This window comes from Miniopterus schreibersii, assembly GCF_964146895.1.
Source record: "Miniopterus schreibersii genome assembly, chromosome: 1".
Taxonomy (NCBI): Eukaryota; Metazoa; Chordata; class Mammalia; order Chiroptera; family Miniopteridae; genus Miniopterus; species Miniopterus schreibersii.
Window position 1 is genome coordinate 26,496,843 of NC_138101.1, and position 20,655 is coordinate 26,517,497.

General features: G+C 38.1%; 1 protein-coding gene across 1 annotated transcript in view; it reads left to right on the top strand.

Moving 5' to 3' along the window:
• The window catches only part of GABRB1 (gamma-aminobutyric acid type A receptor subunit beta1), a gene marked incomplete at its 3' end in the record, with an annotated part of 293,372 nt that overhangs the window by 215,132 nt on the left and 57,585 nt on the right, over positions 1-20,655 (top strand). The window contains exon 5 of the mRNA XM_081150128.1: positions 920-1,002. Coding sequence (XP_081006254.1) covers positions 920-1,002 — 83 coding nt within the window. The remainder of the gene's footprint in view (positions 1-919; positions 1,003-20,655) is intronic.

Sequence of the window (20,655 nt, forward strand, 5' to 3'; positions counted from 1 at the left end):
AAAATTTCCAGTATTGTAGCTCCTGGAGATTAAGGTAGAAGGGAAACTTTCTATTATTAAATTTGAATATTTTAAATTCTTTAAATTATGATTACACACTACTTTGTAAGAGAGGAGCATGTAAATTTTTTAAAGAAAAGTATGTTTTCAATTCCATAGTAATATGCAATGTTTGTAAGAGTAGATAGCCTAAGAATTTTAGTTATTCTCAGATTCCATAGTCTAGAGAAACAGCCCAGGCAAGTGAAAATGGAGGGATAAGGGAAACCCAGGTAAGATATCTAGAGTCAGGGTCTTGAGGTTTGCTTAAACCGAAATTGGCAACTATATGGTGTGAACACCAATCCTAAAACAGTGTTCCTTTTCTGGTTAGATTGAGTATAGGGGGACCAGGGTCTCAGAGATGAATCTGACAAATCTCTCTAATGGTGGGTAATGTTAGGCACCAAAAGTTATGGAGGGCAGATTTTGTTGTTGTTGTTTTATTGTTTTATTATTAGGTTGTAGCAGGAGAGGAAGGTAGTCTTTGGTGCATAATGTAGATGAGCTGTTCATAGGAGGGACTTGCTGCGCATATTGGCAGAGATGTTGCCAGGCTGCTACAAGAAGGGCCGTGGGATAAAAATAGCTATACTAATGACCAGCGCTTGTGGAGCACACATCTCTCTTAATTCTCACTGCCATTCTCTGCAGTAGGTATTCTGATGGATAAGGGGACTGAGGCTCATGGAGATCAATTAAATAGCCCAAGCTCATACCACTAGTCAGCAGCAAAGCAAGACTCAAATTCAATCTGCCTGTCTTCAAAATTTTCAACCTCAAAATTTTAATGCCCACTGGTAGCATGATTCAGGGCTAGGAAGCCTGGAAATGAAAGCCTCACCTTATGATGCTATCTTTCTCCCTCTCATCCTGACAGAATCACAACCACAGCTGCGTGTATGATGGATCTACGGAGATATCCTCTGGATGAACAAAACTGCACTCTGGAGATTGAAAGCTGTGAGTTACTTGGACAAGGGAATGAGAAAGAGGGGTGTTTGCTTGACTCAATTAAATTCAACCTTGCCCTGAATAATTGGTACTAGGATACTTTCAGCTATACTACCAGCTTTTTAAGGGTTTCCCAATCTAGCGACATTTTCCCTTAAGCTGTGTGGCTCCACAGTCATATTAATGCAGTTAAATTTTTGAACCATTAGGAAAAGCCTACTCAGTTTAAGTAGACAATTTATAAACTCATGCTTTCTCCTTCTCAAAGTAGAGTTTCTCCCAGGGCGTTCTAATACCCAAGCTGCATTAACAAGTGGGAGCAACATTTTAATGTGTAAAGATTTTGTGAAATTGTTTTTGATTCTAAAGTCTGCCCATCTGAAGGACTGTAAATTGTTCCCATTCAGGAAAACACTACGGTATAGTCTTGTGTGCCTTTGTCTTTCTTTGTAGGAATAACAAGCTTCGTGATGCTGGCGCATAGGGCCAAAGACTCGATATGTTTTGGTTTGTCCTCTTGGACTGTTTTTCATTGATTGCTTTCTTAACAATTTGAATATTTTAGTCACTTAGATTTAATCTGATTAACTTTGTTTCATCGTTTCACAGCCATCAACAAACAGGCATTTAAGTCCATTTATTGTTAATACCAGGCCTAGGCTATTTCCTGGTTTTAAGGGGCACCTTAAGATACAGTAGCTAATTCAGAGCATTACAATACCACCTAATGTAGTGTGAGAAATAGATATTTATTTAAATCATTTCAAATACTTCCTAGATCCAAACATCAAAACAGTAAAAGAAAATAGGAAAATTTCAGGTGACCTCATAATATTATTAAAGAATAAATGTTCTGTACTCCCAATTATCTGGTTATTAAGGGATTACATTAATTTTCTAGTTTTGTTAAATGCTGACATAGAAATAGATAAAGATGCTAATGTAGATATAGATTCAGGCATAGATGTTGATCTACTACCACTAGAAACTAGAATGAACAAGAAAATTCATGAGCTATTTAAGTAATAATCCAATTTTAAAATGCATTATATAAATAAGTTGTTGATAGGTGTTATTATGTGAACGTATTGATGATGACTTTTGGTGTAAATGCCAATGACAACCAAATTCAAAAGGTAGAAATGAAATATGAACTCAATCACTTATTAATGGCCAGTGATCGTTGATAAGGCAGAACTTAAGCTAAGCAAGTAAACCATTAGCTTTTGGAACTGACATGGAAAGAGGTTAACTCATGGGTTGCTTCAATGGGTTGCCTTTTACCCTTGACGTCTCTTCCATGGATTGCGACTTTTTTACCTTTACTGCTGCTGGACAGCTGTAGGATATGACATCCTTTCGAAATTCAAAGACCTTATGGTTTACATCATTCACTTAAAGAAGTAATGAATTTGACAAGTACTTGAATTTGTTCCGTGTTGTAAATTATCAAGTGCTAAAATTATCAGCATTTATTTTCTCCTAAAATGCATATTTTATTTTATAATAGATATTGAGTTTTTCTATTATTATAGGTTATATTGTTCTTTAAGTAGGAAATTTATTTTATATTTAGAAAATAGATGACTTTTAGATCCTTATATTATATCATATAATGACCAAAACAGAACTATAAGTGAGGCAGAAATAAAATGTAACTTTTGTGGGGCAGGGATGGGGGAAGCACAGTCAGATAGTCCAAAATAATCATAAAATATGGTGTCAGGCAATAGGTGGTGGCTCAGGCATATGATAATCATTGAGGCAGTTTAGTAAGATGCAATCATCTGTCTGGACAGATGAATGAGGCAGAGTAACTGGGACCCTAAAGTCAGCTAATAGGTAGGATTGCAGGCAGATGGTGGCCATCATTAAAGTGACCCAACAGCAGATCACAGGACTCTAGTCCCTAAATATATTTACCTAAAGCAAAGCAGAGACTCGAGTCTGTAAGAATCCATGTAATGAGGAGTCTATAAAGGCAGGAACTTGGGAGAAAGGGGGGAAAAACAGACTGCCTTCTACTTGCTAGGCATGAATAGAACACCTCTGTAACATAAACATTTCTACCAACATTTGAGAGATGATGTATCTGAGGCTCAGAGAAGTAAAATAACTTACCCAGGGCAAGGATAGTGGTGAAGCGGGGATTCAACCCCAGGTAATCGTAGAGTCCTTCAATCAGCAGGTGAGCAAGGGAACAGAACATCATGATTAGAAGTACAGAACCAATTGGAACCACTCTCAGCTAGGCTGAGGATGCTGAATCAGCCAAAAACTCATCTGTATTTCCTAAAATTATCCCTAATAAAGGTTAAAATAGGGCCCGGAAGCTGAGGCAGAACTGGCTTTAAGTCGAAGGTGAAATGATTGCAACTGTAGAGGTGGTGGCCTGTGGATGCAGGAAACCAAATAGTCTTTGATTCCACCGATGTTAACCTAAAAAAAAATTAAAAGCCTCAAATGACAACATTATTTAGCTGTAATATTTTAGTTAAAATGTATCCCTTTTTAACAATAGATGAATCAGGGTAAAGAGATCTTAACTGTTCAGAGGAATAACTCTAAGCATCGAAGTAACCTGTGGTAATCATATGGGGTTCAGATGAGCTTTGCTTGTTCCTGCCTAAGTACATAATCAATATGCAGTCAGGTACCAATAAATACAGAACCTGTTATTCATCTGTTTTTAACTCTTCATGGAGAAACATGTGTCGCATTATTTGCTGAAGCAGCTCTCCCTGAATTTATGAAGACTATAACTGAGCTTTAAACTGATTACAAATGAGAGGCTTCCATGTCTGTTGGGAAATAAGAATGAAAAGGTAGACGTTCCGCCAACATAAGGTTCAATGGACCATCTGTTTGTGAACAATAGAATAGAAAGGGTACCTACCTTACAAAATGTACTAGTTTGTATTCTCTTCCATCACAATCCCAAGGATGGGGCAATGTTTTGCTCGGTTAGGTCGTTTGAGAAAAATTAAAGATGTTTTGCTTTTCTTCAATGTCATCTAATCAAGTAAAATTGGAAAGGCCATAAAGCCTTGTTAAATTAAAATTTTAGTTGAATTTGGAGCAGATTAATAGCTTTCTGGCCCTGGGATGCTACAAAAACAGTTAATGGCATATAGAAAAATCAATCAAGAAAACTAGTATTAAGAGGATTTGGAATTTGAAATCAATAAAGCTTTCATGTAAAGGTTTGATAGCCACAAGCTTCATGGGGACATAGACGGGCTTGGGATAACAATCTTGGAGGATTCAGGTGCCTTTTCCCATTCTCTGCAGCAATAATTGAGGAAGATCTTGACCCTAATCTCATCCTCTCAGTATAAGAAGATAGTATCACTTGTCACTGTATTTCAAAACAGTAGAAGCCATTTCGGGCCTGAATTCTCTCAGTGGGCTCACCCATCTTCTTCTAAACTTTCTTATAATTTCACCATTCTAAGTTAGCCCTCTGTATTTCAGAGAAAGAAGTGCTCCTACTTCTTTTATAGCCTGACCCTGGCTGCTGTGTTCAGAATTCTATCTTTCTTCCTCCTCTAAGAATCGATTATTTCAAGTTCACACACACTTCCACCCCTGATCACTTACATCCTCAATCTCACCCTCTGTGCTAGGCCTTTATTCACAGCCTAAAAACAAGTTTAAAACTCTTCTCATCATAGACATCTCTACTCCCACACCTCCTCTTAATCTTTTCCTAATCTCTCTACTGCCTTTTTCTCTAAGCTACTTGAAATAATGGTCTATATCTGTTGTCTAGTACCTCAACTTCCTCTCAACCCACTGTAATCTAGAACTTGTCTACCCATCTCTCACCTGCACTGACACTATTCTCAGAAAGGTCACAATATACCTCTCCTTACATACCATCTTTATTCCAGTGACCCCCATATATATCTCCAGCTCAGATCTCTTCTAAGTCCCAGATTATGTAATAGCACTCTTCTTGGTATGTCTATTTTTATGTTTCAAAGACTCAAAACTTAACTATCTTTTTTCCCCTCCCTAATGAGTTTCCTTTCCAGTCTCCTTAATCTCACTATCCAAACAGAATCTCAGATTAATTGTTGACATCTCCCTTATACTCCTCCAATCCAATCTATTGTCAAGTACCATTCATTGTACCTGCAAGATATTTATTGAAACCTTCTACTTCTCTCCAGCCCTACTGCAACCAAACCACCATTACTTCTCCCAGTATCATTGTAGCAGTCTTTTTATTGGTCTTCTTACTTTCATCTTTGAGTTCCTTCAACCCATTCTCTACTCAGCATCCAGGGTGATCTTTGCAAGATATAAATTGGATCATATTAATTCTACACTTGAAAATATTCAGAGATTCCCCATTGTACCAAGAAAACTTTCCATACTTTTTTTTGCAGTTTTATAACTTTATTCGACAATCAGTAGTTAGTTTTCATCCACATTAACTGCTTGTATATTTTTGAAAGTGGTGACAGGTATGTAGGCAACCAGCATACAGAGCTTGTTTGGTGAATCTTCACCCTCATTACGTTTTCTGGATAAATGCACCCTGATACGATATGGGACATCCCTTATTCCTGTGGCCCAGACAGCTTTGTTGACCCTGGTGTCGATGCATACAGCTGGAGTTCCCATATCTTTGAGTGCCCTGGAGGCACACTTCTTGAAACCCGCTCCACCGGCACACTTCTGAATGCTGACGGTGTTTTCTCTGCCCACTACCTTGTTGATGGCAGAATGGCCCTTTTTCTCAGCACCCCTTTTTGCAGAAGCTGTCCCCCCAGGCCCAGGTTGGAGAGTTCCACACTTCTTAATTTGACTTTCAAGTGCCTAGGTGACCTCCCTCCCTCGGTACCTTTGTTTTCTCCTGCAGTGGGCCATCTTTCCCTTGCTTACTACACTAAACTCCACCACGGATTTTGTTTCTTGCAGAGCAATCTTTCTTCTATCCCATTGTCTTCACCACCTTGTTTCTTCTGCTCAAAATGCTTTTATCTATCATGGTTCTTTTGACTTTTCTTTTCTCATCCTTCAGTTCTCCCCTAAGATGGCACCTCCAATAAGAGCTTTCCTGAGAATACAATCTAAATTACAAACCCCAAGTTACTATTATCTTTCCAAATTCTGTTAGTTTCCCATATAGCATTGAGTAGTATTTGTATGCTTGTGTGTTTATTGTTTCTTACCTCTGTGGATTATAATAAACCCTGTGAAAAAAAGGATCATTGCTTTGTTCACAAGAATAATTAAAACTTAGTGTAGCCCTAATAATAAATATTTGTGGAGTGAATATATGCTAACTTTCTTCGCTTCAAGTCTTTTACATTTTAGAAGATAGAAGTCTGGTTTTAATTTCCTCAGATAAGATTTAAGGCAGGGAATTTTTACCTCCCATAAAATATTCTTCCATTTGTACAATTTTATATCCATGCTTTAAGACTGTCTCAAAATTTAAGATTGTAGTGTCAACCAAGAGCTAGTTATGGGGAAAACTAACATTTTAATTACTTTAGAAATTTTGACAGGCTGGTAAATATGATAAATCCCAGTGAATTTTTTTGTTTCATATGAGTCATTAACTCTACATCCCTCCTACCTGAACCACAACCAAGTTATCAAGCAAAGGTAACATTTAGTGATACCTGGTTATTTTTATATTTGTTTCTCATTTTTAAAAAACTGGTTTGGAAACTTTTAATTTAGGTGTTGTCCTAATGTGTTCAATTTAGTGAATCACCCACTCAATCTATCTCTTAGTCTTAGAATATTGTCATTGCATGGATTTCAATGTTTTCTTGTTCATAAAAATAGCAAGTAATAAGAAAAATGTATCTACCTAAATAAAATGGCCTAATTTAACCATGGAAAATTCCCTGTGAAAATGTGATTTTTGCAGTTGAAATGCTAAGTTCTATTTATATAATGTGTTACATTAACACTTGGAAATAAAATCAAAATAAGTGTAATGTCCAGACATGAGGCAGGAGCCATTCTACAGAAGTCTTCCCTTGTAAAGCCACATGTGGAGAATTGTGCCCAGCTCTTAATGCTGTATTAAAGTAATTTCCTTTAGAGGAGGACACTGAGATATCTGGGGGTGGGGGTGGGGGGAGACTTTCGGGAGGCATAATAGCCATTGCTGAATGCTTTAAATGCTTTCATATAGAAGGAAAACCTTAGGTTTGGTGTTTCCCAGCGTACTAGTCAGGATTCTCCAGAGAAACATAACCAGTAGGACATAGAGAGAGAGAAAGAGATTTTTATAAAGAATTTGTTCATATAATTATAGAGGCTGATAAGTCCCAAGATCTGCATAGTGAGTTGGCAAACTGGAGAGCTGCCAGTGTAGTTTTAGTTGGAAGGCCAGCAGGCTTGAGACCCAGGAAGAGCCCATGTTTCAATTTAAGTCTGAAAGCAGGAAAAAGCTGATTGTCCCAGTTCAAAGAGTCAGGCAGGAGGAATCCTCTCTTACTCTGAAGGTCAGTCTTTTTGTTTTACTCAGGCCTTCAACTAACTGGATGTAGACTGCCCACATTAGGAGGGCAATCTACTTTACTCAGTCTACTGTCCTTATTATTTATATACTAGTCCCTTCCAAAAACACCCTCACTGAACAAGAAGAATTATGTTTGATCAAATATCTAGGCACTTCGAGGCTCATTCATATTGACCCATAAAAGTAACCCACTCAATGCTAGATTTGAACCCATTCAATTCAATTCTATCCAATTCAACTAGCATTTCTTAACTGGTGACTACATGTACTCAGTGTGATAAGTGTTGGCACAGCAGCAACTGAGCGGACAGGTGAGCAGAAGTTAAAATAAGGTACATGTAGAATTGAAAAACAAACCACAACTTTCCAATGAGCCAATGTCCCCATTTATGAAATAAGTCTCTTTTTAAGAAAGACATCCCCTCCCACAGAGACACTTCAACTAATTGGAAATGGCCACCTACCAGCGTTAATGTAGAAGACATTCCTCATCAAGACGCCAGTTAATTATATAACCTTCAAGATCTCTCTCAGCCCTAAAATCTAAAACTCTGGAAGTTTATTCAATTTAGTTACATTGCCAGTAAGTTACTCTACATTCTTGCCTGAAATGATGGTTCTAAAGTAATCCCGATTCATAAAGGGTATTAGAATACAGCAAAAATATCGTGAATACGTGAGCATGTAAACACTCAGGAGAAAAATGTGAAATACAGGACAATCCCCAGCACAGCCTTCAGATCATTCTTACTTTGTTGCTGCCCTGCCAGATCATTCATTCTGATCTGAAGTAATTTAAAAATAGCATCCTCAACATGCTGCACACTTTCTATTCACGGATGCTAAACACCAAAAATAACAGAAGTAAATTGTACTTCATGAATGATTCATGGCTTTCCTTGCTATGTCCCCATTGTCAAGGAAATTGGCAGCACTGGCTATCTCCTTAGATAAATCTGATTTCGCTGCATTCAGTAGACTGCTTAATGAAAATGAATATTTCACATTTATGTTCCTAGAATTGTTAATGAATTTTAGTGCCTGTGGCTTTTCTGATGAGCAGAGGGAGTGGGTGTAGGGAAGAAGGAAATATTTTTCTGAATTAATTTATTCCTTTTTCCAGACTGCTTCTTTGAAACTGAAAAAAACAACAACACTCTTTCTGAGAAGTCTCTGATCTTTTTAAGTTATAAAATAAAAGCCAGTGAAGGAATGTCGTTCCTTTTATGAAAATTAGTTTTGCAATCAGTTTGACTATAGAGTTAGCCCCATAGCTACTCACTTCAGCCTTAGAGACAGTTTAAGTTTACTTGCCATGCATGAGTAAGTGGCTCATAGATTGATGAGGATATCTCGGATTTACAGGTTTACATTTCTGGAAGTTTCTTTTCTCCAAGGTGCTCTGATGAATGACCATTTTGCTGCTAGCTTAAGAGAAAGTCAAAACAAAGCTATTGTTTTCCATAAAGGTTTTAGGTAGTAACTAAGCACTTAAAGAGACATTTTGTAATTTAATTTTGATCTTCAAGAACTAGACACCCTTGATAAACTGAGGGCTTTGGTTCAATTGAGATCAAAACTTGATAATAATGACAGGTAATATTTATTGATTATATATTATAGGCCAGACACTTAACAAAGATTTCCCATTGAACTCTATTGTTCTATTCCATTTTGCAGAGGAAATCAAAGCACCAAGGTAGGAGTAATTTCTTCAAGTCACAAAACTCATGGTCCAAATGGGACTTGAACTCCAGCAATCTGACTTGAAAGTCTAAGATTTAACCCTTGTAGTAGATCCTCTCTTAAGAAAACATCTCCAATAGTGTCCTCATAAAACTCTCCTTTCCCACCGTGTGAGCTGGGTGACTATTAGGTATGCTCTATGTGAATGCACATCCCTCAGCTGAGAACAAAGCAGGTTTTAATTGGTTCTTCTCTCAGTTCAGTTTCTACATGATCATTTATTTTCTGACCCTCTTGCCAGCAAAACTGAACACTGGTATAATTTAAGGATAACCATTATTTTACCAGGTCACTTCTATAATTGCAACAAATCACAGCGGTCAGAAATCCTTTTTCTTCTAGATGGCTACTGGTACTATTTCTCACATCGTTTTAGTACTGTGTTAGGCCTGACTGACCACAGCGGTGCTGTAGTTTCAAAGTCCATTCATGTCTCATAATTGTGTTGCATGAACATCTATAATCTTGAAAATGGACATATTCTCTTGAGAGGCCTTGACTTGGATTGTTCTGTGAACCACATCCATATAGGAACCATGTGAGAATATATATGTTAGTTTTCATTTAGGTGTCAATTTCAACATTTAAATTGCTTTATCTTCATCTTTAAGATTGAATATTTTTAAAGGGGGCTTTTAAAAAATATTGATACCATGACTCCACCCTGGACCAAAAACAGAATTTGTGGAAGGTGCCCTTGCAAAGCATTTTTTAAGCTCTCCAGGTGATTTCAATATGCAGCCAAGTTTGACAGGCACTGCTTGAAGGCTGTCATGCTTTGAATTTTTGCTCTTCTCTTTTTCTAATAGACCCAGTTCTCTAAATGGGAAGCAGAATGGAAACAGAAATAAGAGAAGAAAGTACAGTAGAGAACAGAAAATAGCATGATTTTCAAAGAAAGAAATCATTGAAATGATCAAAGGAAAAATTTAAACTACTCTTTCTTTTATCTTCTCTGGCAAAAGACTCCATTTTTTCCTTTTTATTTAAAAGTGCATGCCTTGAAATAAATGGGTAGACCAGTAGACCCTGCTTTTCATTGGCATTGAATGCTTCAACCAGATATCCAAATCTTTGTAATAATAGCCCTAGTATAAATACCACATTATTATTACTATTATGAATGCAATCAACAAAGCATTAATTTATATAATGAAGCTGTCTGTGGCAAATGGAGTTAGCTGCTTGGGAGAGAGAGAACATGAAATGCTTTTAGTAACATTCTCTATCATGTTAAGTAAAGAAAAAAGCTAGTTAAAATATGCATTTGAATGAATGTATATCAACAGGCTTTCCAGGAAGAGTTTAATCAAACTGAAATCAAGCACAGTCTATTTGTTTCACCCATAAAAATAATATAATCATAATTTCTATGTTCACTCTTATCTCCCCACACCCTGTCCCATGGGCATGGACTATACTTATTTGATTGTGTAAAAGGGCAGATTTCTCACAGAGCTCTCACTAAACGTCTGCATTGATTCTTAGTAGATTGTATTCTCAGTTCTTTGATTCTGTAGACCTACAGTTCAGACAAAACATGTCACTGAATAGAGCCAAAGGGTTGCCTGCTCTTACCCTAGAAACTGTCAAAGTGGAAACCCATCACTTGTCTGATGTGCTCCCTGCGGTGCTTGTCAAATGTGCATGTGCTTAAAGGGATCTCGGTAAAATGTGTTCTCCTTTAGTGAGCTGGGGCTGGGGCCCAAGAGTCTGCATTTCTAACATGTTACCTGGTGATACCTATGCTATTGGTCCATGAACCACATGAATAGTAAGAACCTGGGATAAATAAAACAGAACAAAAAACAACCTCCAAAAAAACAACCCTGTCTCACCTGTGTTCCCCAGCCTCTTTGCTTCCTACTGATTTAAATAATTAGCTAAGAGCGTTTGTCACACTGGTTGCTCAGCACTTGATTCAGGAGAGTTTTGAGTTTTAAATTACCTGAGGTAGTCATTTTCAGGTGACCTGAATGACTCCAAAACACTGGAACCTGAACAGCTTTGGTTTTGTTAAATACCCGGGTGTGGGACTTCTGTTCCTTACTCTATTATATGTAGAAGATTCCGGAGACAGTGTGTCACTAGTACTCTGAAGTCCACATTAAAGATTATATTTGGACGAATATTTTATATATGGAAATGATTTAATTTTAGTAAAGGAAAAAATAATGTAAAGTATTCTAATGATTTTACTTGACCCTATATCCATTCATGAGGAATTTTAGTGGAAGGGACACATTGCTCCACCTCTGCTAGCTAGACATCTGGGAGTCATTCTGAAGAATGCAAGCTTCCCAGACTTTATTTTAACTATTTTGATGTGTCTTTCTCAGTAGAGAAATCTAAAAATTGCTTATTCTTTTTTGATGATTCAGGCTTCTAGCTGAGCATTTTTCATGATGTGCTGAAGGTATAGCTTCCTCTGAAGCAAAGGCAGATGAGCAGGGTTTACACTCTGATCCTTAGGGTGGCCTTAAGGCCTGCCTTGCTGTGTCTTCCTAGAAGGAGTGATGAAATCTCCTACCTACACAATTAATGTGCCAACAAAAACAATGTCCATCTCTAGTCAGTTAGGCATATTTTTACAGCTTAAGACAAAGGTGTTTTCCTGGCATAGTTCTCATTTTAAGTAATCTAATCTCATCGTTAGAGAATGGTATTAGCTCCCATACATCATTAGCTTGAGGGTCTCAGCCATTGTCCAGACCCTCAGGGTTCGCCTCCTATCACCTTCTTCATTCTGACTGCCCTGGTGACGGGCTCTCAAATCACCTGTCTTCACTCAGTATCCATTCCTGGGTTGCAAGGATTTTCTACATACCATTCCTATTCTTACTGATCCTGCCATTATTTTATCTCTCTTTCTTTACATCTACACATGTTACCTATGTCAAAACAGTAACTTGTTCTTTTAGAGGGGAGATATTTTACATAATTGTTATTTAATATTAGGTTGGAAATATTAAGTGTCTCCCTGAAGAAATGCAAAATGATACTCTCACTATTGTGCTGATTATTTACTTCAGACCTTTTATCTAATAACATAATCAAAAGGTCAAGTCTGGCTTTGCTAAATTTTCAGTTTCCTGACCAGTCTGTACAGTTATAATCAAACTAAATGTTCTTCCTATGTTGCATGAAATTTAAGAAGTATCTTTCTGCTACTGTGATTCCTGGTCATAGGTACTCTTCCTAAAATGTTACTTTGAAGATAATTTCATTCATAAACAGTCTTAAAAATTCTATCTTTTGTTCCATTTGAGACTGCAGAGTAATAACAATAATAATAATTAAATAATGGTGATGGTGATAAAAATAATAATAATAAATAGTAGAATTGCTAGGATAAAAGTAGCAAAAGCTAAAGCAAAATCATGCTGAGATAGGATATCTCGGATACTGTGTTCACTTGCCGAAATTTAAACCATGAAAAAGGCAATCCACGTGGCTTAAGGCAAGCTCACCTAGGTCAAGGTGAACTATATGTTGAATATATATGGGGACATGAATGCACACAGAAAGTTTAAACATGACAAAGATGGCACAGAACACCAGCTCTGGGACTCATGCATCAGCCCAACAGAATTCACATGGGAAACATCTTTTTGTGGTAGGTTTTTTCTTAGACAGCCAAGATGTCATTTTTAAGTAAGATGAAATGGAGGAAATGAACATTGTAGGAAGTGAACATTTAATTTCAAAGAATTAAAATCTAGTGTACAGAAAAATAATCTATATGCATATTGGATTCACAAAGAATCCAATGTAGATGAAAAGAAGTTAAACATACAGAGAAAGAAGAGTTGCCCTTGGATTGACAGATGACATGAGATTCAAAGTTAGAGGTTTTTAGAAAGAACAGAGGGAGAATAGTCTAGAAGGGACAAGGAGGAGCCCAGAGTCACTTAAGGCAGCTTCCAGGCCCAATGCCAGGGATGCAGGAAAAGCAGCCAGTACTTTGAGAGGGCTGTTGGGTAAGCTGTGTTTGTAAGGGAGAGCAAGGGTTTGGTGAGAGCACGTAGTGAGGACTGGAGATTGAGGATAGAGGGGATTTTGCTTCTGCCGAACTGTGGGTTTCATTCGACATGGTGGGAGGGGGGTTGGGAATCATGGTGGGCTGGGAGATGGGGCCAGAATAGGCGTATAGATCCTTATGGGATCTCATTATGACATCATGTAAAGTGCCTGGGACAGTGCTTAGCACATCTTAACTACTCAGTGACTGGTGGTCACAACTATCATCAAAGTAAGGCAATCAGATGTTTGTTCCCCCAAATTCTGAACTGCTCCAACTTCTGCACATCATGAGTGCTGCTTTTCTTCATTTTGTCACACTTGTCATCACTTTGATTGTTGCCACTGTTGCTGTCAATGTCCTCATCACTCTCCCCTCTTCATTTCTAACCATGTTCTCCCATTTCTCTTGGCTTTTACCTGGAGAGCCAAGCTCTCTGTACATCACCAAGCAATCAAAGCCCTCTTCTCCTCTGCTCTTGAGCTGGTTGATGACAGAGTGCCAGGAGCAACTGCTTGTCTCGCTCTCCTTGGCTCTATTTGTCTATTTCTAGACTCCCAGAGGTTTCTGATCCTTTCATCCTATACAAGTTTTTATTGTGCAGATACCATTTCAGGCACTGTCAAATTTCTAGGCTAAGATGACTGTATCATAGTCCCCCAAAGGCTGCATTCCTAAAGTAGCATTTGTACAGAAGCATTAATGTCATTCTCAAGAGTTTTAGATTATTAGAAGCTAGATCATTGACCAGTAGCTAGAGGAACGTTGTTGATATTTTAGCTTAGCATTGAAATCCAATGCACTTCCTTATCAGAATCACAGGCCAGTGACTCAATTCCTTCTAGGTTAACTTGAGATCACTTGACGAGACTCTGTGGACACATCTTTCTCACTGTCATTGGCAGCTTAAATACTGCTGCTGGTTTCAGCATATTTCTGTGCATCTCATTGTTAAGTAGACTACTTTTCAACATTCTGTTGTGTGCTGTATGAAGCACCATGCAGATGATTTCTCTGCTTGCTTTATAGACAAGGAAGTGATGTGACAAAGAGTTTGGTCCATGGTTCCTCTCCCTAATTCTCAGGAAGGAAATGATTATTATTTGTTGCATTTGAAGAACTGTGGCCCCCATACAACTATAGATAAAGCCTCCACTTCCTTAAGGGTGGAAAATAGGGGGGTCTATCTGTTGGGACATTAAAATATATATATATCCTTTTGTGGATTTAACAGTCCTATTTCTAGCTAAGAGTTTAGAGAATCAAGCAGAATGTAAAAAAAAATCTTGATTAGTAATTCAGACACTCATACTTTATTCATTTACTCACAAAGTTTCTAGAGTCCTTATCATGTATTATGAACTGTTCTAGGAAAAATGAAGCTCCTGCTCAGGTGTAACATACTCGCCATTATAAGGGAATAGAAAATAATCTAAATAAAGTCACTGACATAAAATATAATGCGGGAGCATCCTATGCGGTGGCAGGTATGCTGACGAAAAGAAAAACTGGAGAGAGGAATGGAGAGATGTGTGGTGTGTGAAGATATGCAGACATACATGCACACTGTTTTGAAGGGGGCAGTTATGAAAAGCCAATAATTTTAACACTGCTCAAGGCAAGATAAGCTATAGTGTGTCTACATTTTATGAGCATGAACACCAGGCACCGAGGTGTTGAAAGATCTGTTCAGTGCCACCAGGACACTCAGCAATTCTGAACTGCTGGCTCTTGCCTTCTTCCCTTGCTCTAGTGCAATGAATAAAAACGGCCTGCTTTTTTTTTTCCTTTTGAAATTTTATTTATTTTTCAATTACAGTTGACATTCAATATTATACTATTTCAGGTGTACAGCATAGTGTTTAGACATTTACATACATTACAAAGTGATTTTAACCCACCTGGCACCATACATAGTTATTACAATATTATTGATTATAGCCTCAAAAGGAGCCTGCTTTAAATAAGTCACATGTGTGGAATCCTAACCATGTTTATTCAATAACATAAGGACAGTGTCACTGCCAGTGAGTATGTAGAATTAGAAGTTACCTTCGTAGCTTTGAGAAGCATATTTGATGCCCCTGCACAATTACTTCCAGATAAAATATGACTTTAACAGTGACCTTCTGAGGGGAGAGCAGTGTACACCTCGCTCCTTGTGGTATCAAGTATGGCTCAAGCAGTTGGACAACTGTCCAATACTGGAGCAGCAAAGGTTCCCGCTGTTGTCCCATGGACTCTCAGCCCCACAGTATAATGTCCTCCCTCAGCCACTGCCCCTCACGATGACAGGCCACATGGGCTAGGTCTCAAGGTGGTAGGTGTGCACACAATCACCACAAAGTTTACCCTCAAGGGTAAGAGAAATGCTTCAGTGTTCTCAAAGTTGCTTTTATTGAACCTTTATCAATCTCCGTTATTATTTGCATTTGACTGATTATAAATGTGAGCTTAGGGAATAATAATATACATATACATGCACATGCACATGCACATACACATACGTATACGTATACATATACATATACATATACATATACATATACATATACATATACATATACATATACATATACATATACATATACATATACATATACATATACATATACATATACATGAAATGCTTTCATTTCAGTCCCATAACGACCTATAGGAAAAGAAAGCAAGATAGTTGTCGTGACCCCCATCATGCTGATGCAGTCACCAAGCTCAAGAGACGTTAAATGAATTTGCCGAGTGCACAGGGTTAAAAAGTGGCTGGGCCCAGACTAAGTTAGGGCTATCTGAGTTTAAAATCTGCCCTTTTCACTGTAGGAAACTTTGCCCTGTGGAACCAGGTTCTTCTAAAAGAATGATACACGACTCTCTGGAAAACTTCACTGACTTTCTTAGGTCTCAAAAGTTTTTCTGGATGCTGAAAAGAGTAGTTTATTAAATAATATCTTAATGGGTTAAAAAATACTATGGTCCCCCCCTAAAGTGCTAACTATAACTTTGTGTATATAAATGCATTTGATTGAACCTTAACATTCCCAAATTTAACATTTAAGATTTTGTTGTTAGTCAAGGCTCTGTCAAGAAAACAGAAGATCCGCTCAATATATTCAAGTTATTAAAGGCTTTAATGTGGGAAACTAAGAGCATACACAGATTGGAAAAGCTGGCGAGCAGGGGTCAAAGAGGTCAGCCTCTGCAATTTCAGCCTGAAGCACTCAGGCAGGGACAGACCAGTACTCAAGGATCTCTGGGAAGCCCCCACCAGTGAGGTAGAGGTGCTCAGGAACTCCCAGCAAGTCCCTGCAAATCTCACATCTGCCCACACATCTGGCAACAATCGCCTCCAGAAAACAATGGTCTCTACTTTGCCATCTTCTAAAATCTGGTACCAGTGCCTCTCTCTGGAAAACTCTAACCTGAAGAAAAAGATTCTGGGAAAATTATTTCTAACATCTCTTCAAAAGTACTTCGGGTGATGATGCCAAGTTGACAATGAGCAATCTAACACAGGCATGTCAAAGTGATAACGAAATTCCATGTCTCATTATTTATAAATTTTCTGAAGCACAACGTAGAATCCTATGTCCTAATAAAAGACCAAGCCTCATAGCCAGGGAGGATACCTCACCATCCATCCAGCTTCTCCTCCATGTATTTAATGAATATTTGATAAAACTTTTAATGTGCAATGAACAACACAGATATGGACGTAGCCATTATGGAGCCTACATCTTGATAACACTTTGTCCTCAACTCCACTGAATTTTCATTTGAGGGTGGGGGGGGCTTATATGTTCTAGAGTCATTCACAAATTTGGGGGGAGCATCAAGAGTCTAAGCTTGCTTCAGCCATTTTAATGACCAACTGTGCAAAATCATCCAGGTTAGTCAGAAAAGCAATTCAACATACCACTGAGTCATCAGATGACATTTCTTGATTGACAGCCATGCTCTCAGGAAATTATCACAATATGTAGTCTACATTTGTATAGCACTTTGTACTTATTAAAAGATATTCTCTAGCATTGTCATGTTTGACTCTCACAAAACATCTTGCAGATATGGGCAAATAATTTTTCTCTATTCATTAAAAAAAAGTTAAGAACACAGCCCCAGCTGGGTGGCTCAGTTGGTTGGAGCCTTGTCCTGTACATCAAAAAGTTGTGGGTTCAATTCCTGGTCAGGGCACATACCTAGGCTGCATGTCCGATCCCCAGTAGGGGCACGTACAGGAGGCAACTGATCTATGTTTCTCTCTCACATCATTATTTCTCTCTCCCTCTATCTCTTTCACTCTCTCTCCCTCCTCTCTCTCTGAAAATCAGTGAACATATCCTCAGGTGAGGGTTAAAAAAAAAAAAAAACTGAGGACACAGAAAAGGGAAATAAATTATTTATTTAATTGTTGACCAAGTTGGACTTGAAACTAGGTCTTATCTCTCAATTTAGCGTCCTGCTACAGCATCCCACTGCCTCGTTGTAATAAAAGAACTGGAATCAGCACTTGCTATATATGAACTTACAGAATTGAAGACCCTGGCCTTCTAAATCATTTTTATTGCCCACTTGTAATTATTCTTCCAGCTTACATTCTGAACTGAAGTGTCTAAAAGTGTCCTTTGTTTAATGAAAAAAATGAGCAAATCTCCCTTGAACAGAGCCCTTCCTTTCATGAACATCCTCTGCAATAAATAGGCCACCTGGTCACATTCTTATCTATGAGTAGTTTATTAAGTCAGATCTGTCCTGAAATATCTGTGTCTGGCAAAAAGACACAGATATTCCCTGTCAGGGAACACAAGCACTTATGACAGATCTTAGAACAAGAGAGGCTACTGAGGTTTACTTAGGCCAATTCTCTCATATAGAGATGAAGAGAGTGAAATCTTGTGAGGCTCAATGACACCGAGGTCAGAGTCACACAGACAGTTACTTAGAAGCAGACCTGTGTGCAGAAGTCTGGTTTAAAGATTAAGTGAGTTACTATGCTGCCAGTATGTGTGTGTGAGGGTGTGGGGGAGATATAAGAAAAGTTTAAGACTATTCTCTGGCTCAGTATCAAGTTGTGGGGACATAAAACAATGAAAGAAGAGCACAAGGCAGGAAATAATTGCTAAATGATGGTCCACAAGCTAGAACTGCTGTAATTCACTGAAGAAATAGATCAGGAATTTATTTTGAATCTCCACCTCATTATACAAAAGATGTGAGGCCCTTTACAAAATATACTTTCAATGCAAAAGGATTAGGGTAAGCAGGTGTAGTGACCAGTGCAAAGGAAAACTATGGGCAGAAAAATAATAAAGCCATACCTGTTATTAGGAGTGAAATATACAGTGAAAAGAAATGGCCTCCAGATATATCAAGTTTTCAAATTGCCAAGGCAAAGTGAAAACAATTTATAAGATTCAAATTTTTCATAAGACAAAACCTAATTTACAGTGTTATTTCCCCAGTAGATATTCAGAAAGAGATCTGAGTTTTCTCTAGTTCTTTCTTATACAATCCACCAGTGTGGTCCATTGGCATAATACCAAACTACAGTTCAGTAAGGCAATTCTGTTTAATCCAAAATGATGTCACTGAAGGATCCAGCAACCGTGTGGTCTGGCTCGAGTTGAAGGCATCATTCAGGGTATGGAGAGAAATGGATCAATTACCTTGCCCTCACGTATTTCTTCCAAACATTATTTATGGCAATTTGGAAAGGAAGGAGCTCAACAGTGTAATGTCTGGCAAGCGTCTATGGCGTGCATAGTCTGCCATGCTGGTTGATGGCTACTCCACGAGCTTGGAGAATCAACCAAGCAGAGATGAGTGGCATTAGGGCATCTGTGAAAATGTAGGAGCCTACCGGTCATGTTTAATGCCTTTGTTCAGGGCTCACTAAGGTCAAAATCCCACCAGCCAACATGTAAAAGTGGGGGGAGGGGCTATTCTGAGTCAAGAGTAAAAAAGACCTGAGATCAGAGGTTAGAGAATTTAAGAATGGCTTTGACAGAGGTAGAGCTTAAACTTGGGCAGAGAGACTAGAAAAAAAATCACATGAACACATGATGGGGAGGTTGCAGATAGGAAATAAGTAGATTCACCACCAAAATTTGTGAATTTAAAATGCAGTGACCATGGAGCAAATTTAAACAGAAAGCCTGATCCAATTTAAACAGAAAGCTTGATCCTTTTATGGGAATATTTCCAGTAAAAAATTCTTTAATTTAATATGACAGCACTGGTTTGATGGGATTTGCAGCCAATGAATTCAGTAAGTGAATTTGTTTTGATGACCTTTGCTAATTTGTTGAATGCCGTGTAAACCCCCTGCAGACTTTCTAACAGTTCCAAAGCTAAAAATAATAACCTCACTGAAGATTCTGTCAGCTGTTCTGATTCAGGGAATGGCTGACAATGACTGATGGACTCTGGTTCCACAATGAGGCTCAGAAATTAGTAGCCTGGTATGTCTCATATATACCAGAAAACAATGTCTATGCTTACTAGAGAGCATACATAGGGTCAGAGGGAGCAATAAGGACTATCTCTTTTTATAAATAAAAATTTTAATTACATTAATATCTAATTGTAGGCTATGTGCCAGGTATTGTGCTTTGCATGCAGTACATGTTTCCTGTCATCCTTACCACCTCTCCATGAAGAAAGAATTGTCACTAGGTGTAGTAACAAAGGCCCAGAAACTTTAAGTAACTTGCTCAAAGTTACATGGCTAGTTAATGTCAAAGACTTTGAATCCAGATCTTTCCTGACTCAAAAGCTAGTGATTTTTTTTAAACCTCTGACTCTACATAATATAGATTCCTGGATTTTTGGAGCTGTTGCTTTATATTACTAAAGTACTTTGGTTGACAGTATAAAGCACAATAAAGAAAAACAATTCCTAGGAAAAGAATCATGGAATATCAAGGCTAACGCGATCTGTGGGATCATCAACCCAACGCTCTAATTCTGGATATGAGATACCAAACGTGAGCAGCGCAGAGGCCTGCAGCTAGTTAACAGACCATCAGGCCGCCCAGTTCACTTACTATGCTCAACTCTGCCTCCTGCTGTCTTCTCTGGGGCTGGTCAGCAATTGTACAGTGTGAGAAAATAACTGAACCTGGGTGTATAAAAGGGAACCTAAACCCTTTACTATATTCACTCAGGTGCCACCATTGTATTGTATGGTTAGAGTATTAGAAGCTGGTTTTCTGCATTGTTATGAAAAGATCCTGAAGACCAAGAGAATATTAAAGAGTGATTGTTTATCATTTGGAGGGGGGAAAACCAATATATAGAGAGAGTTTTAAGTCACTAGGTTGAAATCAATCTTATTGATCTGATAAAGATGTGACTTCCTCCCTTCCCTGAACAATGAAATATCTTCTCTTGAAAACATAAGTAG